The 24,027-nt window shown below is 42.0% G+C and overlaps 1 protein-coding gene across 1 annotated transcript in view; it reads left to right on the top strand.

Moving 5' to 3' along the window:
* The window catches only part of COL5A2 (collagen type V alpha 2 chain), a 193,381-nt gene that overhangs the window by 112,377 nt on the left and 56,977 nt on the right, over positions 1-24,027 (top strand). The window contains exons 9-19 of the mRNA XM_081903018.1: positions 2,120-2,227; positions 6,777-6,854; positions 10,600-10,644; positions 11,320-11,373; positions 11,659-11,712; positions 14,494-14,547; positions 19,309-19,362; positions 20,038-20,091; positions 21,041-21,085; positions 22,851-22,904; positions 23,350-23,394. Coding sequence (XP_081759144.1) covers positions 2,120-2,227; positions 6,777-6,854; positions 10,600-10,644; positions 11,320-11,373; positions 11,659-11,712; positions 14,494-14,547; positions 19,309-19,362; positions 20,038-20,091; positions 21,041-21,085; positions 22,851-22,904; positions 23,350-23,394 — 645 coding nt within the window. The remainder of the gene's footprint in view (positions 1-2,119; positions 2,228-6,776; positions 6,855-10,599; positions 10,645-11,319; positions 11,374-11,658; positions 11,713-14,493; positions 14,548-19,308; positions 19,363-20,037; positions 20,092-21,040; positions 21,086-22,850; positions 22,905-23,349; positions 23,395-24,027) is intronic.

Here is a 24,027-nt window from a genome sequence, read left to right as displayed (position 1 = left end):
TGGCACCTTCAGAAGCCCCCATTTGACATTTCATTTCATCTGTGGGAGCCTACCTTCTTCTAAGGTTAGAATTTCTCACCTGTCAGCAATATTTCTATATTCCTAGTTTTATTATTTTTTAAAAAACCCAAGCATAAAATACACTTGGTCCTGTGCTGCAAGTGAGAGGAATATGAGGTGAAAAACATGAAGAGGAAGCACATTTCTAGTTCATATCAAAAGCCCATCCCTTCCTATTGAAGATGCTGCTGGGCAGCACTTATCTATTGTCCTCTTGGTCTTTCATACTCAGCTACTAAGTGACTCATCCATTCAAAGTCAAAATGGCAGAGCCCTGTCGCAAATGAACAAGGCTATGAAGTGCATGAGGTTACCTCAGATGAGTCACCACAGATTTTATTCCAGACAGCTCCATGAAATATTTCTTCTGTTTTCCTCATTCCTCCCCTGCCTCACTGTCATCCAAACAGCCTGTTTGGCTATATGCCTTGTGCTGAAAAAGAAGCTATCGTGTGGAATTATGTTGCTCTAAATCTTGGACCGTGTGCCATGGAACCCAAGAGGTTCCTCTCAATTTGCACCAGTGTGAGTGAAAAACGATAGAGTGGAGTAAATGACAATCTGGGGAAAACCTGACTTGCTGTTTGCGCCGACTGAGCCCTAAAGCACTCCCTAAATCTGTTTTGGAGGGTGCCTTAACCCTATGGAGCAGATTTAGAGGGAGGTATAAATATTGAAATACTTTATTGCCACTTGTACAACTTGTATACAGTGAGATTACACGAGCACCCTCCACTCAGCTCTCTTAGACTTAATTCCCCTCGTTTACTGACACAAACCTACCAAACCCAAAAGTCAGTTGCCCTGTTATCTTTTCATTCAGCAGCCTAACAGCCCAGGGATAGAAGCTGTTTTTTACCCTGTTGGTGTGACTAATCATGCTTCTATATCTTCTGCCCAAGGGCAGGAGATCAAGAAAGTGCCGGCCAGGGTGTGAATCATCCCTGAGAATTTTCCTCACTCTCCTGAGGCAACATTCTTCCGCTATTTCATCCAGCGGATTCACGGGGCAGCCCATAATATCTTGTGCTGTATTCACCACCCTCTGTAGGCACTTCCTATCAGATGATGTCAAAGGTCTGAAAGGATGAGCGGGAATTGGTGAATATTGCCTCCCCCCCTACTTCCCACTGACAAATTCCTTCTACCAGCAGACAGAATGAACTGGATGCCACCCTTAGTTCTTAGTTCTGAAATCCTTCTAGGAGAAGGGGGGGGGGAATGGTATCGAAGTCATAATTGCCCGTTTGATGTTTCTGGCTTTTAAAAAGAAACCATGGGTGGAAATGTTCAGCCCAAAAGTAGATTGTTTTGCCAGGTTCTCCTGGGATGAACGGGATCTGTGTGAGAATGGACGTTATCTAATAATTTAAGATCCGTTTCAAATGATATAGCTTCCATCTTAAGGCTGGTGGGAAAGCTGTGGTGCAGTGATGTTGACTCTGTTGGTGTGTGAGCATCTATTCGTGAGTTTTCGTTTCTTTCTGCAGCAGAGTTCCTTTTACAGAAAAGCTTTTCTGCACCTTTTTCTTCTTTACAACAGCAGCAGCGGCATTCCAGCTCTTAGTGAAATTCCCACTGCGGGAATAAACACCATTTGGTTCTGTTTCTCAGAGTCTTTATTATTTACAAAACTTTACACTGGTCATTAATAAATAGCTGAAAAACAAATAAAGCACCATAATGCTTTTTCTCTTTTAACCATCCGGCCAGAGACCTAATGTTGACTTATTCACGTGCTCATTTAGCCTTAATTGATCACATGACCTAATAAAGGCACCTGTTGCTGGGGGAATTTTCTGTTGCCTAGCAGCTTGTTCAAGACCATTTTCAAGTGCCTTCTAGAATATTCCAACAGACTCCATGTGAGGGTTGAAACTTCTGGAGTTGTGGCCATACTACTATCGTTGCCTAGGTACCTTCAGTAACAAGAAGGGCTCTCTGTATTCGCCATGCACGTGCCGAGTCTAATTTGGAACTGGCTTACAAACGGTTCGCTTTGTTGGTCTGTTTATGTTCTGCAAATACCTGTCCTGATTTTTACTACTTCTCTTTTTAGGGTGCACGTGGTCCTCCAGGAATAGATGGGGAACCTGGTATACCTGGACAACCTGGCGACCCTGGGCCTCCTGGTCAACCATCTACAGGGCCAGATGGAGTCGGCAGAGTAAGTGATGTTTGTCTTTGGCACTATAAGAAGAGAAACTCAGGGTAGCAGCGTGCAGGCTGATGTCTGAACTTCAGGATTTCAAACTGACACAATAAATGTAGAAATGTTTTGAATTTTCGGTTGCTTTCAGTTTAATCTTGCCTTCGGATGGAGACATAGGGTGGATCCACACACAGGGGGGAAAACCTCTATAAATAAGTCAGAAATTATGACAAAAGGGGAAAAAATGCTATGTAAAAACCGCATAGATATTTTTTTGCTCTCTGCCGCCATCTGGTATTGCATGTCCATAACGAATTCGAAACATTGTTTTTTGACTAATGTAGCTGAGTCCATAGTGTTGATGTTTCATGCCACTTGCTCTCCAGCCAAAGACTGTTTTTTTTTAATCGTCTGGAATCAAAAGGTGAAATACTGAAATAGGAAATCAGGGAATTTATTTATTTGGATATTGATGCATTTAGAATTTTATTTCAGCTTTATTAACTGAAATAAATAACTGTGCGATTTAAAGAGAAAGAGGGAGAATAGTTGAAGGTTCAGTTTTGTCTGCTGGGAAGCTGCCTCAGCCAAATCTCACACAAAGTGAAGGTAGCTAGGAGTGGAGGAGGAATCCATTTTAAATTGGCGCTTCCAATTTGATCAAGCTTTGCTTGCACCAGATGGCTCTTGCATCAAATGGCCAGTTATGTGCATTAAAAAACAACAACTCACTAACTTTATCTGCAAAATTATCACAAAATATGCATATTTTATGCGTAATATGTATAAAAGCATTACAATATTTCTGCATCATGATTCTACAGTATGCATAAGCATTTTTATACACTTGTATGCATCGTCGTCGTCACCATCATTTTGTTTGCATGCCGCCTTTCAACAAAAAAATTGTGCTCAAGGCGGCTTATGACAGTGAGACCAACAATATGCCCTGATCCAAGTGACCTGCAGTCTAAGACTCAGGCTGCACATATTTGTGCTGGATGCTTTGTGACATCTCTGCATATAAAGTAGGGCTGCCATATGTCTGGATTTTACCAGGATTTCAAAGGCGGAATTGATGGGGGGGGGGGCAGATTTCAGAAATGTGACGCTTTGTCCAGGATCTTAGGCAAGTCAATTGAATAATCACATTTTCTAGGCTTTTTTTGTGAAAGAAATCTCAACCAATCTGGGAATTGTCTAAAACAGGGGTGTCCAAACTTTTTTCAAAGAGGGCCAGATTTGATGAAGTGAACATGCGTGAGGGCTGACCAAAGTTGGGCTTTTTTTAGGATTTTACCCCAAAGTTACATATACTGCCACAGGGGATGGATTAAATCAACCGGCGGGCCGGATTAGGCCCCCTGAATCGGACTTTGGACATGCCTGGTCTAAGGAGAGCTCAACAGCTCTTGGTGCATCTTGGTTTTTACTTTTTGAAATATGGCAACCCTATAGAAAGTCACTTTATGTTGCATAATTATCTCAGTCAACTAAATAATATGCGATTTGACAGTGGGCACTGCTTAATTCTTTTGTAAGTCCTAGTTGTACCTTAGAATTACAATTTCTGTGGCAAGATTACTGTGTAAATGTCAGCTGACTGAGGTAAAACAAACGAAATCCTAGGCAACTTGTCAGATTTGATGGTTGAGGAAAACACGCCTGAGGTAATACGTGAGGCAAGAATATATACAGAGATCTGTGGAAACGCAGGGCTATCTTAGGTGAACTTTCCTTTAAATTTTTATTTAAAAAAAAACAATTTCAACAAAACAAGTTATCAATTAAAATAACCAATTACATTTTCACCCATTTTTATTCCCCCCATCCCTCCCTCTCCCCCCCACCAAAGACTTCCCTAACCCCCCTCTCTGATTTGTTTGCACATATTATTCTCTGCATATTAAAAGTTGTACATATCATTACCTTATCTGTCATATAAATTTGTGGGTGTTTATTCAAAACCTGCCAATTGATTGGTTGCTGCTGCTGGCGATTGGGGAGCTGATAGGTGGTTTCTGCGACGCAAGCCCGAGTTTTTAAGCAGCGATTGGCCGCTTGGTTGTTGGGGGGGGCGGGGAGATGCCAAAAATCGCTCACTCATTGGAATGAAGTGTGAGCCCAGTGGCGTAGCGTGGGGGGTGCAGGGGGGGCCGGCCACACTGGGCACAACATCTCAGGGTTAGGGTTAGGGGGCGCAAATCCACTGGTTGGGGGGGCAAATCCACGGGTTAGGGGGCGCAAATTACTTGCCTTGCCCTGGGTGCTGACAACCCACGCTACGCCACTGTGTGAGCCCGAGATTATAAGCTGTAATTGTAAGCGACATGAGCGGTTGTGTGCTCCGTTCTGGAGGGTGAGTGATTTTTGGCATTGCCCCCAACAAGCAAGCAGCCAATCGCTGCTTACAATCTTGGGCTCATGCCAAAAAACCATTCGTGCGTCCCCCCTTAGCACTACCCGTGTATAAGACAAGCCTAAATTTTGAACCTCATTTTGGGGTCAAAAAAGCTAGTCTTATACACAGAAAAATACGGTACTTCAGAAAATTACCATTTCTGAGACAAAAATGCTAGTTTCCTTATATGTCTGGAGATTTATTTATTTTTGGTCTGGCATCCATTATGCCATCTATTCTGCTTAAAAAGAGTGATGTGTTTTGCTCATAGGTGAAACCTCATGAGCATGGTGTCAATCAGAAAATCCAGATTGACAGCAGCTTTGTAGTGCCAGAGTGTGAGGGTAACAAACAGTGATTTACAGCGCAATCCTTTACACTTCTACTCAGAAGTAAGTCCCACTGAGCTCAGTAGGGCTTACTCCCTGGTAAGTGTGTACAGGATGGCAGCCTTAAATATTTACATACATTGATATTTACCCCAGCCTCTGGTGACGTGCAGAAAGTTTAATCAGTGCTGGTTTAATTATAAATTATTCCTTTTTAATTAAGTTTGAAATTATTCTTGATCATGGTGTGTGTGAAATCCTTGAGAGGGAACAGGGCTATCATTCTCATGGGCTTGGGAGATAACAGGGTAAGTTTTTAAAAAATAAGCAGAGCCTGGGATAATTCAATTCATGCTCATTTTTCAAACTCTTGACTCCCAGAGCTCAACGTGAGGATAAGGCATTTTCTTTTAATTAAACTTGGCATACCTTTGGAAACAAATGAAATGCAGGTGAGGGCAAGATGAATTTTGAAGGCAAATGATTAATGGACTTTGGAATTGATGAGCTTAAGGAAAACCTTAACTTTAAAAAGCTGAGGCTGCTGTCCAGAGGTCTGCAAGACTCAAGGAATAATAGAATCAAAGAACTGTAGAGTTGTATGGTCATCTAGTTCAACCCCCTGTGGTGCAGGAATATGCAGCTGTCCGATACAGGGATCAAATCCGTAACCTTGGTGTTATCAGCACCATGCTCTAATCAACTGCTACCCAGGCTTCAGTACAATTTGAAGCAATGCAGCCTTCTCCAACATTGTGCTCTCTCAGTGTTGTTAGACTCCAGATCTAACCAGCATGGCTGATGGTCAGGGATGATGGGAACTGTAATCCAACACCATGTGAAGAGCACCAGGTTGGGGAAGCTTGGTGATAAATGATACAGGAATCACAGTATGGTGAGTTCAACATTCAGTTGTGAGGATTGGGGCAGAAGCCCCGGTCCGGATCTCAGCTTGAGAAGACCAGAGGCAAAAAAAACAACAACCTAGCAAACCGTTCACTCCTAATGACTGTAAGATTTGCAGTGAAATCCTAGACACGCTTAATCAGAAATAAGTCCTACTGAGTTAAATGGAACTTAAAGCCTTGTAAGTGTGCAGGGATGGGTTTCCCGAGTACCTCGCTTTACTTTTATGGTTGCAAGTTGTTTTAAATTGTTTTTAATGTTGTGACTGACCATGGAGTGAAGGGTGGGTTATAAATAAATTGTTGTGGTTGTTTTTATGATCATCATTCATACCTGCACACATACCCCTGACCTTGAAAAACAACAACAACACACCACCCACATCTTTTTGAATTGACCTTGAGGTTAATGACCCACTCTGGAAGAATGGCAGGTGAAGGTGATGGACTATATGGGATTGGCAGAAATGACCGGCAGAATCTGAGACCAGGGAGAAGAGTCGGCGGAAGAAGATTGGAAGAAATTTAAAGACTATCTACAGAAATATTGCAAAATTAATGAATGTTAGAATGATGTTGGATAGAAATTAAGTGGCTTCCAGCTGTAATGTTTTAAGGGAATATGAGAAATAGGCTTAGAAACAGGTTAAAACTTAATGGCAATGATTTGCTGAACTATCAATTTGAATTGGAATACAAAAAAGGGAGGTATGAGGAGGTCCGGGAAACATGTTAAAGGAAAATGAGAAATGGAAAATCTGCATGGTTTTTTTTAAAATTATTTTTACTTCTGTATTTTTGTTACTATTTTTTATTCTTTTATTCTTTTTTCCTTTTTATCTTTATTGTATTATTATTAAAAACCTTAATAAATATTCTATATATAAAAAAGACCTTGAGGTTAATGGTTATCCTTCTTATGTTTGCAGCCATTTACATCTCAGATGGCAGGACTGGATGAAAAGTCTGGGCTTGCTGGCCAAATGGGGTTCATGCCCGGAGCAGTGGTAAGAATATTTTATTTATCTGTATATTTGTTGGCTACAGGATTTCTATTCCGCCTTTCCATTTTCAAAGCGAAGCAGCTGAGCTAGCCAACAAGAAGAATTTTTAAAACAGCCGCCATCCAGCAAGACAACATAGGATACAATGGATGATATCCAACTAAATTATACAGTGGTACCTTGCTTCTCGAACTTAATCCATTCTGGGAGTTCGTTCGACTCCCGAAACCGTTTGAAAACCAAGGTGTGGCTTCTGATTGGCTGCAAGAGTTTCCTGCACTCAAGTGGAAGCGGCGTCGTATATTTGGCTTCCGAAAAACGTTTGCAAACTGGAACACTTATTTCCAGGTTTGTGGCGTTTGGGAGCCGATTTGTTCAACAACTAAGCCGTTCGAGAACCAAGGTACCACTGTACTCAGATTATACTCATTGAAATCAATGAATTCCCTCTTTCTATATTCCGATGAGGTTTGCTATTACTACTCATTATACATCTGGGTCCTACACCTCTGCCTGCTTTTGTTGCTGTCGAGTCTTCTGTTGCGTTTTTAATTACTAGAATAAATGTGTTATTTATGGGTCACAGTTCAAAGCTCTGTGTCCCCAGCCAAGCTTTTGTCTGGCGCTTCTTGAACAGCAGCTCCACAAGGCGCATGGCATCCCCTTTTGAAAGGGGATCCAATTTGTACCGTGTGAGATGTTTTTATGGGCACGCGTGTGTGTTTTGACACCCAGAATGGCTTCATTGAATGACGTACAAGCATTTGTAAAACAAGAAAATGTTAAATATCTGCTTAGATTACTAAGACCTAAATACTGGAAAACAACTTAAGCTCTGTCTACAGAGGAGTGGTATCAGAAAAAATGTGGTTTGTTCAGATCCTGAACAGGAGGAGCTGTTTATAAGGTCCTAGAAAGCTAAACTCCCTCATGTAGATGTTCATGAAAAGCTTTAGTTATATTTTTTTTCTTTCTCTCCCTCCATTTAGTGTATTTCAAATTAAAGACCTTTATGAGACAAATTAGGCGTTATTAGTGGTTAGTGGTCTAAAAGCTTGCAATCCTACTTATCTGGGAATAAGCCCCATTGAACTAAATTGAGCTTTCTTGTGAGTAGGTAAAAGGTAAAGTGGACATGGATAGGATCACCCTATTAATTAGTGTGCTATTTTTTCTGTGTGTATTTTATATAGATAGATCTTTGTCATTTTATATCACATCTGTTATAAATAATTTCAAAAACAGGTTGAACACTCTAATCTCTTATTTTTTTTCTTCTTTAATGGCATTTGTCAATATGTTACTTACAGGTAACATTTCTGACCATTTTTACTGAAGTGGTAACTTGTGACATACAGCAGTGTTCCTCTATACCAATAAATATATAATCTTTCAAAATCAATCCACATAGAAAACTAGAATACCGATTCACAGAAGATTGGTGTAAAGTTACGGACTATTTGAAAAGTAATTGTGATGACCAGATTACATTTGTAGGTTTGCAAGAAGTTTTGTGAGGTGAATAATTTGAATTATTGCATAATTGGATAAAAAGGAAGATGTTAGTTAAGATAATTAAAGGCAATATGAATTTAAGAAATGCAGAAGAAAGGATAAAATGGGGGGTCATCAGAGGTGATGGAAGTCCAAAAAGATTGTATAAGATGTGAAATTTTGTGGTATGTATGACAATTAATATGCTCAAAAATTAATAAAAAATATTATTTAAAAAAAAGAAAACTAGAATACCACCAAGAAAGCTATGTTAGCATATTTCTCTTTTACTTGCTTATTTATAGGGATGCTTGAAGATTTTGTTTTGTCCATATTTTAAAACTGATTTGATTTTTACTTCTTGAAGTAGAACACTCTTATTCGTGGTTTTCGGAACTTTTCTGAATTTTGCAATGCAGTTCTCAGCCATTTGGCGAAGGGCCATAGCTCAATGGTAGAGCACTTGCTTTGTATGCAAAAGGTCCCAGTTCTATCTCTTGCATCTCTAGGTATAATAATAATAATAATTAATAATAATTCATTATTTATAGCCCATCCATCTGGCTGGGCCTCCCCAGCCACTCTGGGTGGCCTCCAACAAAGATTAAAAATACATTAAAACATCAGTCATTAAAAACTTCCCTAAACAGGGCTGTCTTCAGATGTCTTCCAAACATCAGATAGTTGTTTATCTATTTGACATTTATGGGAGGGCGTTCCTCTTTGACATCTGATGGAAAGGCACCACTACCAAGAAGGCCCTCTACCTGGTTCCCTGTAACTTGGCTTCTCGCAATGAGGGAACCACCAAAAGGCCCTCGGCGCTGGACCTCAGCGTCCGGGCAGAACGATGGGGGTGGAGACGCTCCTTCAGGTATACTGGGCCAAGGCTGTTTAGGGCTTTAAAGGTCAACCCAACCCCTAACACTTTGAATTGTGCTCGGAAATGTACTGGGAGCCAATGTAGGTCTTTCAAGACCAATGTTATTTGGTCTCGGTGTTATGTAGGACTAGGAACTCTGGTAAAATGATGCCCACCAGTGTTGTCAATACAGAGCTAGATAGATCAGTGATCTGACTTAATATAAACTAGCTCCCTATGTTTCAGCTAAGAAAAAGTACCAAAATGTGCATAAAATGCATTATTTTAGGTCAAAATGGTCTCAAAATGCATATTTTAGGTTGTGGCTGGAAATGGGCCTTTCAGCACAAAAAGTGCATATTTTGTACAACAACCATATTTGCAGATTGATGTGGAAATGATGTTGAACAGATTAATGAAGGAGCATAAGTGAAAACTTACATGGCTCAGAAAAAGACTGATCAGTCCATCCCTAGTTTTCCGTATACAGTGGTACCTTGGGTTACATACGCTTCAGGTTACATATGCTTCAGGTTACGCACTCCGCTAACCCAGAAATAGTGCTTCAGGTTAAGAACTTTGCTTCAGGATGAGAACAGAAATCGGGCTCCAGTGGCGCGGCAGCAGCAGGAGGCCCCATTAGATAAAGTGGTGCTTCAGGTTAAGAACAGTTTCAAGGTTAAGAATGGACCTCTGGAACGAATTAAGTACTTAACCCGAGGTACTACTGTACTGAGATTTTTTTGTTTGGAGTAGGGTTGCCACCTTTTGTCTGGGAAAATAAAGGACAGGAAAGGGATGGGGGGGCAACTGCATATCCTGCAAGTGACTGGGAAATCCCATTTTTTTATTGTGAGAGCACGTCAGCCATTTTGGTTACCATGATCTCATGCAATTTCATGATGCAATTTCCCACTGGAAAAGCACTTTTTCAGGGCTGTGATTTTACACCGTGCCCCCAAACACACATTTGTGATAAAACACTTTTTTGCAGGGGGGGGAGTGCGGTGTGAAATGGTGCATGATCATGACAATCACAATGCCCACCATGTTCTTCTTATGACAAAAAAAACAACAACAAAGGCAAGATGGCGTCCCGAATTTTGGCTTCAAAGTATTTGAGGGGATGAGAAAGAAAGAGAGAGAAAATGAATTAGCAAAATGGAAATACAGGACAAACTATTATACAGGATGGCTGGCAACCCTAGTATTGAGGAACATTCAGTCATGTAAGCTATCACCTTTAGTACTACAGATCAAGCCCAGGTTTATCAGTTTATCTTTTATGACACAGAGCACATATAGCAGGATGCTTTGCATGTCATACTGTAAAACATTTGATTCCTTTCTTTTAAGACCATATGTTTAACAAAGGTGTTTTTTCTCCCACAGGGTCCCGTGGGTCCACGTGGGCCTCAAGGTCTGCAGGGACAACCTGTAAGTGGTTTGATAATTAAAAGTATAATTGGTAGCATTTGGGGAAAATAATAGACAATGGTTTATCATTTGCATTAGTGTGCAAATGGGCAGCTCTCAACAATGTATTAGAAACACAATGGAACATTGAACATTTCAAACTTCCCTATATAGGCACTTCATATCAAGTTGCAGTGAAATTAAAAATAAAATAAAATGAAGTGAAAGCTTCCAACCTGAGCGGAGAATGTGTGAGCTCACTTACTGTGGCTCACTCCTTTAATAAAGAACAGTGGTTCTTTGACTGCTATTGTGTCAACAATATTGTGTCAAAGAACAGTGGTTCTTTGACTGCTATTGTTTTAAAAAGGGACATTGCAGCCCCCAATAAGTTAATCAAAGTTAATGGAAAGGGATTTCTTCAGTAGAACTGCTTTGCCCAATCCCTGCTCCACTACTGCCCAAGTTTTATCAGTGACATCCTTTGGATAATGATAAAACTATTGGCTGCTAGTTTTCTCAGTACTGGAAACGATTCTTGTTGTCATGTACAGTTATTAGCTGCTACGCTCATATTGCTGCCTCTCCCTTCAAGAGTTGGAAATAGATTCATAGACAATGCAAGATATTTTGCATCATGTCTTTCCTTATCTAATAGATTTCTCCAATTCCTAATGTATATTTTCTCTGTTTTAGGGTGCTCCAGGCCCCTCTGGCCCTCCAGGTGAACATGGAGATCCTGGGCCAATGGTAAGGTCAATGATGCTTCTACCTACCCAACTTTTAAGGGGGCAATAAGAGAAAAGTGTTCTGCAATGAAATGAGGTGTTGTAAGTTCTGGTGGTGGCACCACTTATGTGGCGGTTATGTGAACCAAATTTGGGAAACATTTCCTCTCAAGACAGTAAAACTTTTCTTATTGTTTAAGTTTTCCAGTTGTTCTGATTTTATGAGGGAGCAATCTATTCCTCACCCCACCCCATCCCCGGAATTGTTTAATTTGTTAATTTAAGAGTGTATCTTTTATCTTGCTAGGGACCAGCTGGTGTTCGTGGTCCAGAAGGCCCTCCAGGGAAACCTGGCGAAGACGTAAGTTTCAAAACGCTCACCTTTCAGATTTGCCAATGGTATGCTAATGGCAGCATTATGACATCACATGTAATCTACTGTACTCCCAAAAACTGGCTTTAGAGAGTGAGGAACTCCATAGAGCAGCTTTTGAGTGGCATGGGTGCTACAGAAAAGGGTATTTGTGATTCCTCCATGCACACAGATTACTGGTAGATGACTAGAAAAATCTGAAACTTGCTGTTTTTAATTTCTCCAAATTTGTACAGTGGTACCTCAGTTTTCGAATGTAATCCATTCCGGAAGACCATTTGACTTATGAAACATTTGAAAACGAAGGCACAAAGGGCAGCCTGCAATTTCAATGGAGAAAATTGGAAAGAAAAAAAACCTCAGCAGAAGCCATTCAACTTCTGAAAAGCGTTCGAGAACAGAAGTAATTACTTCTGGGGTTTTGGCGTTCAAAAACTGAAACGTTCGGCTTCTGAGATGCTTGAAAACTGAGGTACCAGTCTGTATCATCAACCTGTGGGCAACACTTGCTATTTACAAAGTGACCTTTGCGTACATATGGACTAGAAACTTATCTTTCATTTTTCATTGTAAGCTGGATTCCTTCAATATTGATACACAGGATGCTAAACGTGGATTTATGCTCAGTTATATTAAAAGGGGACATCTCCAAAGATGCCTTTTTGCTAGCAGAAAGCACTTCCACTTGTGCAATGTATGGCTCCCAATTTGTGCTGGTGCCCCCTACCCGCTGACACCCCCTTGCTGGTCCTGAGAGTTTGAAAACCCTCCTCAGTTTAGGGCAGGGGTCTGCAACCTTTAAGACAAAAAGAGCCACTTGGACCTGTTTCCGAAGGAAAAGAAACTGGGAGCCGCAAAACTCGTCATTATAAAAATAACTTTTTTGTCACTCCTCCTCATAGAAATAAACGTTAAATTAACAAGTTACCTTTTTGTGTGTGTGTTCTTCACTCCCCTTCAAAACAGTGACCAGTGTACATGCCCCCTTTCAATGCAGTGACCAGCGTACATGCCCCTTACAATGTAGCGGGGGGGGGCAGGAAAGTGACGCACGCACCGCCCCCATGCGACATCACAGCCAGTACAGCGCCCACCACAGTGGGGAGTGTCGGGGCGCACAATGCGCCTCCTCCCCTCGCTAGTATCCGTCCCGGAGCCGCAGCAAAGGTGTAAAAGAGCCACATGCGGCTCCGGAGCCGCGGGTTGCAGACCCCTGGTTTAGGGCATGGCTCAGGGGCTGCTATAAATAGATGGGGTTGATAAAACTGGGTGTATGAGTGTAGAGTCACCGTTGTTACAGCCCACTATGGGGACTCAGTTTCAAGACCATTTTAGTTGCATTTTCCAACACCATCACCAATTGTTACATAGGGCAACAGCTTGCATTAATCTGCCAGAACATGGATTCCAACAGAGATTTGACTCCATCCTGCAGGTGAGTGGGGCAATCCGCCTCTCAATCATATGACATCATTATGACACCTCATGATTGGCAGATGGATTGCCCCACTCACATTGGGTTCTCAAGCACCTTACAGCCAGCTGGCTGCTGGGCACTTGGGAACTGGTACAAGGGGTGGTGCCAACCCTATGCTCAATGATTCGGGAAGCACCAAGCACTGGGCTGACATTTCCTCCCTTCTCTCCTCCCCAAACCTCATTGGTAATTTGCTGCCCTGTGCAAGGCCATTTGCGGTGCTAGCTTAAGCTGGGCTTTGGGAAGGAGGTGTGAGGCTCTGGCAGGGCTCTAGAGCCCTTCCTCCTCCCTGAAGCCTGGTAAGCACTTGCCCAGCTTTGGGAAGGAGGCAGGAGGATTCTTGGACCCTGTCTGAGTCCTCATGCCTCCTTCCTGAAGCTGAACAAGCTCTTAATGGGCTCTGAGATGCCACTCTCCTTGGCTGCATGCCTGGTGCGACCACACTGCTTGCACTGCCCGAAATCTGCCCTTCCCAAAAGTTGGGAGAAGGAAGAGAAAGAAGCCTGTATTTTGCATGCTTTGAATGCTCAAGGAAGAACTTGCTCTTGCAGCTGAGGTGTGCAAAAAAACCAGGATTCTTTCTTTCCGCCCCCCCCTGCACCAGCTGATTAGCAGGTAGGTGTGGTTTGGGCAAAATGGCATTACAGCCAAAACTGGACCCCCCTCGCAGACTAAGACTGACCTGCACATGGGAGGTTCGCCACACCTGTAATAAAGGTTTCTATCCAGCTGCAAGCAGAAACTTGAGAGACACCTTCTGTTTGCAGCATGACAGACTGAAAGGAATGTAGAAGTGCTCAGTTTATACAGGTCAATGAGAATTTCCCCCCTGAAATGCTAATCATAGTGCAGAGAAAGGTGTTTTTAACCCAGGCCGGGGAGGGAAGGCTAATGACAATCCCCACCCCCTCAGCACCTGGTGTTGGTTTAAAAAACCAAACCAAACCCACTTCATGACTGCTAATCAGTTCACTACTAATATTTATTTAGGCCCCTTGAGTGGCATAAGAAAGTGCTAATGAGGTGGTTGTTATGTGTCTTCTGTTTATCTTGTCACCCAAAAAGTTGTGTTACGTTAAGCTGACATGCATATATTGGTCAGCAAAAAAGAAAACTTGAAAAATGTTTTGGGGGAAAAAAGAAAGAAATATTCAGATATAGATATTTAACAATGTCACATTGAATTATATAAACTCCCTTGTTCACTATATAGATGATTTGTTTGTGTGAACGTTATTGATGGATTGCAAAATAAATCTGAACTTTTTTTTTTATCTGTTTGCTCTTCTTAGGGTGAAGCTGGCAGATCAGGACAACCCGGAGAAGTTGGATTCCCAGGATCTCCAGTATGTTCATGAGCATTTATTCATAGAAAGTCCTGGTGCCTAAACTCCCAGGATATAGTAGACTCCTAGTAGACTTACACCATGTTTTGTTTTGCTTGACATAAAAGCTTAGCAAAACCCTACACACCACTTTACATTATGGGAAACAGTGATGATTCCAAAAATGTTTTTGAGTTACCATGGAAATTATATATGAAAAGCCTTGCTGGCAATTGTATACTAAGCCTTCCTAAAACAACACTCAACATGATATACTGTATTTTTTGCTCTATAAGAAGCACCAGACCACAAGATGCACCTAGTTTTTGGAGGAGGAAAACAAGAAAAAAAATATTCTGAATCTCAGAAGCCAGAACAGCAAGAGGGATTGCTGTGCAGTGAAAGCAGCAATCCCTCTTGTTGTTCTGGCTTCTGGGATAGCTGCGCAGCCTGCATTCACTCCATAAGACGCACACACACTTACCCTTACTTTTTAGGAGGGAAAAAGTGAGTCTTATAGAGCAAAAAATACGGTATATATTTACACACACACACACACAAATATATCCACCACCACCAGAGCAAATCAATAGGAACTGCATAAAAAGGGCTTAGTCTTTTGAAGAGCTTAATGACTGATAACATATCCAAATCTGCACCAACCATCTGTAAAAATGGCCAGCTTGTATGTTCTCCTCAGGGGAGAAGTGAACAGAAAACGTTAAGCGCCTTTTGAAGTCATGCCATTTATGTGTGAGTGACTCTGTAGATTATTATTATTATTGGCCACTATTGCATAGGGGCACCTCTTAAGAAGAAACCTGCTCCCCACACCGTTGAAAGCAATGAGTTCAACTCTGCGGGAAACCAATAGGCAATCACAGGACATTGTAGAGCACTGCTTTTCATCAGCTGCGCAGTTACTTTCCTCCCTGCAATTTTCTTTTCTTTTCCCTGAGACTATCACTTATGTTTCACTTGGAAGTGTTTCATTTTTTTAAAAACCCTCATAAACAATGAAAAGTTATTTCTGCATCACATCCTAACCTAAACTTAGTTTCTCTACTACAAAAAAGTTCAAGCGTGCATTGTAGTCATAATTTCTATAAATGTGTCAGCTGCCTCTAAACTTTGCCTCCTCTTTGGACCATATTCCCTGCACAGACTCCCCTCCCAAGGCATAAAGTCATCTGCTACCCACTGAAGCAATTAATGAGTTTAATTGTAGACGTAATATTCAACGTTAGGGTAGCATTTCAGCACTTTGCAATTTTCAGCTCATTTGTCATACAACAATAAACCAAATTAAAGTAAGGCAGATTAAATGGAGGGAGATATTTTATTTTATTTTATTTTATTTATTTTAAAATGGAGGGAGATTTTAATTTTAATTTTAAAATTTTAATTTTAATTTTAAAATTTTAATTTTAAAATTTTAATTTTAATTTTAAAATTTTAATTTTAAAATTTTAATTTTAATTTTAAAATTTTAATTTTAAAATTTTAATTTTAATTTTAATTTCATATGTAGCCTGTGCAGGGGAGAGTGAAAAAGCTCAGACTTCCTTATTTCTTCTCATAAGCAACACCATGAAATAGGTCAGTGAGCTGCTTTGGCTCAGCAGTAGAATATCTGCTTTACCTGAAAAAGACCTCAGGTTTAATGCCCAATATCCCTAGGTAGGGCTGGGAGAGACACCCTGCCTGAAATTCTGAAAAGCTGCCAGCAGACAGCGTAGACAATACTGAACCAGATGGCCCAAAGGTCTAACTCTGTATGTTTTCATACCTGGCCTCCCAGGTGAAGCTGAGATAAATTTCTCCAGATCTTGTGAAATAACTGCAGAATACCAGCTCCCTAATTATGCTGTCCTTAAAACATGTGGAAGGTTTTAGTGAGAAACAATTATTTCAAATGATCCAAAACTATAAAAAACAATTCATTTGAAAAGAGAAGGAAAGGGGGCAGGAGAAAATTACTTCCACAGGCTTGTAAATAAAACCAGTGAAATCAGTCTAATGATCAATGAAATCAGTCTAATTACAAGCTAGTAATGTGTTACCTGCTTGAGTAGAGACGCAGGTGGTGCTGTGGTTTAAACCACTGAGCCTCTTGGGCTTACCGACCAGAAGGTTGGCGGTTCGAATCCCTGCAATGGGGTGAGCTCCTGTTGCTCTGTCCCACCTCCTGCCAACCTAGCAGTTCAAAAGCATACCAACGGAAGTAGATAAATAGGTACCGCTGTGGCGGGAAGGTGAATGGGGTTTTCAGTGCACTCTGGCTTCTGTTATGGTGTCCTGTTGTTCCAGAAGCAGTTTAGTCATGCTGGCCACATGACCCCGAAAAATTATCTGCAGACAAACGCCGTCTCCCTCGGCCTGAAGCGAGATGAGCACCATACCCCATAGTCAAATTTGACTGGACTTAACCATCCGGGGGTCCTTTACCCTTTACCTTTACCTACCTGCTTGAGCAGCATCTTGGGTTATGGAGCATGTGTAAAGTTCTTTGCAGAAGAGAGGTTTTGAGAGAGAGCATCTCACTGGTTGGTTCCAGGAGACAGGGGGTGAAGCTTCACATATTTACAAGAACCTGAGACCAGTTCATGCCAGCTCCTTAATGATAACGGGTGGTTGTTTGCCCCATTTGTGAGATACACTCCATCTCTGATGTCAATAGTCTCTGTGATCAATCTGAAATCAACTTAGAGAGTAGGTCTACCTTCTTAGTGACATTAGTGCACTTGAAAGTCTAAAGCCAGCCTTTGTGGAAAAAAGCTTGATGTGTGTTCAAGAATAAAACAGTGGATGGCCATCTATTCAGGATTCACTGTGAGGGTGTGAAATTCCACACACTCTAGGTGGCGCTGTTGAGCTACATCATAATTTATTTAAAGAAATGAAGATATGCCATAAAACCATCAATAAAGGAAACAACAACCATATATTTATTATCGGTAAAAGCATATCAAAATAAATGCATTTTTAGATCTATGATCATTTAATGAATAATAAAAAAATGTTCAGCAGATGACATAAGAAGTTAGATGGAAGAAGCATGGAGGGGCTTCTTCGCTTCTTCAACGGTGTCTTTTTTGGTGCAAAACAGCTGACTCAGGACAGAGGTTTAACAGCTGTCATGTAAAAGAAAAAATTGCTTTTGGGTTTTTAGTCCTCAAAATGATTTCCCACTAGATTTGTTTAATTAAAGAATAGTCATATATCTCTTTCATTTTGGTAATGAAAAGTCTACCTCTCTTGTGTAAAATAATTCAGTAAGCATTCTAGCTGTTTTGTTTCCATGCATGTAAAAGGACTCTGTACCCCAGCAGTGGCTAGAGCAAATAGGACACAGCCCCAGTAACCTTGGTTTGCCCTCAAAAAGCCCCCACCTAACAGTCTTATTCCTTCCAACTAGTTCAGGGGGTGGCCCTGCCTGAATCTCCTTGGCCTCATTTTCTTACAATTCAGTAGGAAGGAGGAGGATGCCAAAACTATTGATTTGCAGTAGATTGGCAAAGGTTTCATGACTCCCAATTGTTTAACAACCACAAAATGACTTCCCTCACCTAAATTAGGCTGCTGAAACGAAGAGAGCTAACCAGGTGCGCTTTTGTGTCAAAGGACTGTGAGTTCAGCTTAGTTTTGCTACTGAAAACAAATACCTAGGCTCACAGTATGCTCAGAGGCACTCTGTTCTCAAATTCTAACTCCTATGTCTTTTGAATCTGGTGATGGTTGGTGGGTTTTACTGAAAAGCACAGTAGTTCTTGGAAGAGCCTGAAGTCTGCTCACCCCTTCCCTACATCAGGCTTGCATGTTGTGTGAACGTAGATGTGTAGACTAGGGCCTAGGAGGCCAGGGTTCAAATCCCTGCTAAGCCCACCCGGTGACCATGGAGTGCTCACTGTCTCTCAACCTAACCCGCCTCACATATTCATTGTGAGGATAAATGGGAGACATATTTTGGGCCATAGCTCCATGGTGGAACACATCCTTTGCATGTAGAACAGTCCCAAGTAGTGCTGGGCAAAACTGCTGTCAAGAATCCCTAGAGAGCTGCTAACCAATCAGAGCAAACAATACTGAGCTACATGGACCAATGGTCTGACTTAGTATATGTGGGATGTGAAACACAGGAGCAGTCAATTACAACATTCCTAGAGTGCACATGTTTAGGGAGGGATGTTTGTCCAGCCAGCAGGTAAACTTCCTGTTTCCCTCTGGGCTGGGACAGACTTCCTCCGTATGTGACTAGAGGTGGGTGTGGCCTCACCTGTGCAGGTAATGATAAAAGCACAGGGCAGGGGCAGCCATCTCTCTCTGCCATCTTCATCTTCGAACAAGCAACATCTCTCCTGAGTGAAAGATGCCCTCTTGGCTCCCAGCCAAGAGAGGAGAAAGGGACTATCTTCTTATAAGATAGAATCCAAATGTATATTACTTTATTAAGCTGTCTGCCTTCTGGGGTCTGATTGTGAACAGAATGTGAGTAAACTCTTTTTATACTTTTGTAAAGGACTGTGTCGTGTCTTCTATTTTAAAAGGGAACAAAGGGGAAATTACCAGAGTAATTATTATAGAGGTTCTAGCGAACCTGAGCACACGCTGCCGTTGCAAACTTAAAATAAAGGGGAATGTTTTACTCTGCTGATATTGGGAACTTGTTAACACAAGTTGGATAAGGATATAATCACACAATATATCCTCTCCTGCATCCCTGAACATTCCCACAGTATATACACCACCTATGTAACTATGAGTTGTTTCTCTTTGTTTCAGGGTGCTCGCGGTTTTCCTGGTGCTCCTGGCCTCCCAGGTTTAAAGGGCCATAGGGTAAGTGTGACCACGTCTGCTTTCCTGGTCAATTTTAGTATCAGGGACTGGCTGGAAGAGGAAGAGTAGTGGTAGCTGCCCACCCAAGAGCCTGCCAGGGAGAAGACAGAAGATGACGACTTAGATCCCTGATCCTGGTGGTGGGACACTGAAGAGCAGGGACGAGCTGGGAGGTTCTAGAAACAAGGGGCTTAAGCGATCAACGGGGGCGGTGTTCAGAAGAAGTAGGCCCTTCCAGGATAGGACTAGAGGTTGAAAGTCACAGTGTGAGCACAGATTCAGACAGAGAGGAGTCAGAAGTTGCCCTTGCTACCCAACAGCAGGACAGTCCCAGTCCTGCTGGCCCTTCTCCCCATCTGACACTCTGATTAAGGACAGGCCCAAAGCAGAAGCCCATCCCATCACCGTAGCCTTTGCCTGCTTAGGAGGAATCCAGAGTAAAAGGCTGTAGGGAGAAGGGCAGAGCTGGTGGTCATTTTCAGCAATGTCTCAGCTGGATTAAGGCAAACCAGAGGACTCTACCGTATTGTTATTTTCTGTTGAATAAAGCTAACTGCATTCCATGCCTCCTCTGTCTCCCTGCCCTGTGGTCAACCAGGCACATAATGTGTATGCGAGTGTGATGAACTATTCTCCTTTGAGTATTAAAAATTAAATATTGTATATATGTCATAGGGACATAAAGGACTCGAAGGCCCTAAGGGTGAAATGGGAGCCACTGGATCTAAGGTAATGGCTTGTTTTTGCTTTTACAGGGAAATGGCTTGATTCTTTTGTCAGGAATTTGAAATGATCAAATCTCATGCATAGGATAACTAGGGGCAGGATTTTGATTGCATTTGGTGGCAGCGGAAGCTTCTTGCAATGGTTGCCTTACCTCAGCACCATAATGCATAGAGCAGCTGTGTGAATTGCTCCACCCTGTGACACATTTCCATGCCACCTACAAACAGAGCTGGCAGTAGTTCTGAAGCTCTTCAGCTATTGGGGGGCAATTCAGAGTATAAACCGCTCTACCTGTGTTTTGTGGGGCCCAAATGGAGTGGCATCAAGTGGCTTTCCTCTGGCGATTATGAAGTGTAGGCCATCCTTAATCGTTGGTTTACCGTTTCCCCTTGAAATTACACACCTGAAGAAAAACAAAGCAAAATATAGTGTAAGATATAGTTCTCTGATGTAATGAGTTACCCATTATTTCTTTATCAGTACCAGAAGACTCTCCTCGACTCATGAGGGAGGTTTTCTTTAACATCTTACAGTGGGTAGATCTGGCCCAACTCTCCCAAAAAGGCTTCCAGCACAGGGATTCTGAAACTAAATGCCTCATTTGGACCCATCTGTTGCAGAATCCACTTTTGTAGCTTTATGGTGCTTGGAATGCAAATTGCTTTCTTCATTTGCTGCCAGTGTTAGGGGGACAGCTGCATGGGACAGTGGTTTTCCTCTCAACAGTAGAGGTTTAAGGGACAAAGCAAATGCATGCTTCAGAGAAGCAAAATTATGCTCTCAAGATATTTAAAGATGAGTGTGCTTCTGGTAGTGTATAAACCAAGGACTACTCATAAGCAACAGTGCTGCATTTATGTGTAACATAGTACAAAATAGTGTGATGAGGTTATCATCCGAGGCAATTTAAATATTCCTAACTTTTGCATATGTGTTTTCTGTGAATTTATAGGGGGAACTTGGTCCATCGGGTCAGATGGGTCCACCAGGCCCTATGGTGAGTGCCATTTGTATTATTTATGGTTCCTGTTTCTCCTGCCACCCTGAATGCTTTACTGTTGCAATATTGTGGCAAGCATGGATCCCGGTCCATGTGCTGAATAAATAATGTTAATTACTTTGATCAACCTTCTCTAATGTTGTTTGACTTTGCAGTTCTTATGCATGTTTACTAAAATGAGTTCAATCTCCCCCCCCCCCCAGTAAATATGTCTAGGAGTGATGTCTTAATGTCCTCAATTGTGGGGAGAATTGTGTGTCAGCTGAACACACTGGGGATAAATTGGGTGGCAGAGGCATTGTCGTTCTCTGTTGTGCACTTAGCAGCACAGTAACATCTGGAGGACCAGAGGTTCCCCAACTGTATTTATGTCAGGGGCCATGTTGAGCAGGGCTGCACTGAGGAGGAATGGTGGGAGTCTCCCCCTGCTCCTGATCTGGATCCTGAATCTTCCCAGGAGCAGGAGGACAGTATAGATTTGGAACAGTGGTTTGCAGAGGGACATAGTTCAGAAGGCAGAAGCTGGGAAATACTGGATGGAGAACAGCTAGGAGAAGAAACACTGGGGGAGAGAGTTAACAGATTCACTGTCTCTGGAAAGCATTCCTCTGCTCTCCCCAAGGTCAAGAAGAGCTCAGAAAGTGGCAGAAAAGAAAGCACACAAAGCACAGAGAGTATAAACTCAGATTACAAGACATAGGAGTGACGTAGATTAATAGGCACGTAAGGGAGTGGGAACCTTAATTGGGAGCACCGCCATTTTAGGAGATGGGTTCTTTGTTCTCTCGCTGTGATTATTAAAGTTTCTAACTGGTAAGAAGACTCCTTTTCCTTAGTTCTGCTTATCTGCTGTCACGGGGGGAGGAAGCTGATTCCCTGAAGCCTGACAATTTACATTACTCAGCAAAACTTGCTCATACCAGTAACTCTTATTCAAGCATGTAAGCACACCCAGACTGATATTTCTAGCCATGATGCCTGAAGCCAAAAGAAAGGGAAGTTATCTTAGTGAGTAAATATTATCACTTTCAGCCTGATAAAGTGGCTACCAGGTGGAGGTGAAGAAAACCTCCAGCAGTCAGAGGGTAGGACAATAAGGTGTGGGAAATCTTAGCAGAATACCATCTCAGATCAAAGCCACTTCAGATCTTAGGCATGTAGGCTGCAAGCCTAACCACGTCTACTCAGAAGCAAATCCTATTGAATTCACTGGGGCTTACTCCAAGGAAAATGCGGTTAGGATGGTAGGCTTCAATATCTTTTGGGAGTGATTATTCTCTTCCTTACTTAAACAGGGGAGGGATGCAACAACCCTTTTTGTATGTCTACCTGAACTTAGAGGTTCGTTTTCATTATTGTAGTCATTAATAAAGCCATTATTATAGCTAGGTGAACAGGATTGTATTGCCTGACCTTGGAAACCTAATATACCCTGCCTAGGAATGGATCTGTAATGTTACCTGCTAAATACTGTACTCTTTATCACTCTTATGGCTTTCTGTTGTTTAATATTTTAATGCTGTTTCTGTTGTTGTGCCTTAAAACCTTAAGCAGATAAAACACATGAAGTAATAAAATAGAGTAAAACAGACAGCACGTGATCCAGAAAAGAAAAAGTATATCACATAGGTTGTTTCACCTGCGACGACTGTTGTAGAACATGATTGCACACTGTTTGCGGTGAAGTTGTAAATAGAAAGTGATCTCCGCTTAACTTTGGCTCGCTAGAATGTTTTTTTACTCCCTCTTTTGCTGGTTGCAGGGTCCTCGAGGAATGGCAGGAGAACGAGGACGAATTGGACCACAGGGAGTTCCAGTAAGTAGTTATTTGTAATGGAATAACCCCAACAGATCCCAATGGGTTGCTCTACAGTGAGGTCCAATGAGTCCCAGCTCCTCAAGGTGTGTGTGTGTGTGGGGGGGTCAGCCCTGTCCCATAAAGTTGGCATCTATGGTCCTGGTGGTGACCACAATATATTGGTTTGGCTGAACAGTGGACTCCCATAAGTGAAAAAATTAAAGGTGTGTGTGTGTGTGTGTGTGTGTGTGTGTGTGTGAGAGAGAGAGAGAGAGAGAGAGAGAGAGAGAGAGAGAGAGAGAGAGAGAGAGAAGGTTATATTGGAATTGCCCCCACTCTTATTTACTCCTATTGCCCTATACCTGCTGTTATGGCCTTTGTCTTTGAGCCACCATCATATTCCTCTTAGGTTTCTCCCAAGCTTTCCTAACCTTCATTTTTCTTGTTTTTGTTTTCTACTTAGGGTGCTCGTGGTTCTCATGGTATGCCAGGGAAGCCGGGGCCAATGGTAAGCAGCACCTCTTGTCCATCTTTCTTTGCCCCCCACTCCGCCCAAGTTGTTTTCAATCTGGTCCCATTTCCTTCAAACGAGAAAAGAACATGACTCATTTGGATCACACCACTGTTCACTGTCAACCTATTTCACAATGTGTTCTGGAAAATAAGCTTCCAGCTAAGGCCTGAGCGTTACAGACAGCAGCTGTTTTTTGATGTGCCTTGATGTAGGGGGATGATGTAGGGTCAGGTAGACCTCCACTTGCCCCTGCCTCTCCAGAACTGTTCTCCTGCCTGCTTCTTATCAGGCAATGCCACATTAGGGCACATGACCACATGTGCTTTCTTGTTCAGTAGAAGGGCATTATCTTTACTTGGTGCTTGGCTTGCGCCCCACTTGCTACCAGGTTTGATCACCACGAGTTAAGGTCCACGATTCTGATTCAGTTTCCGGATAGAAGACCAAAAAATATTTATCATTCATTCTAATACAATCTGATTTGCTAAAAATGGAGCCTACCCACAGTTTAACAAAGGGCTCGTCATAGAAATGGCAAGCAATTATTGCATGTCAAGGCCCCAAGCTCCCCCATTTGTTGAATAATAAAACACATGGGCACAGTATTTTAGGTTAATGGGTGAATTA

This window comes from Podarcis melisellensis, assembly GCF_964234715.1.
Source record: "Podarcis melisellensis genome assembly, chromosome: 1".
Lineage (NCBI taxonomy): Eukaryota > Metazoa > Chordata > Lepidosauria > Squamata > Lacertidae > Podarcis > Podarcis melisellensis.
The sequence above is the reverse complement of the archived record's forward strand: the minus strand, read 5'-3'. Positions and strand labels throughout refer to the sequence as shown.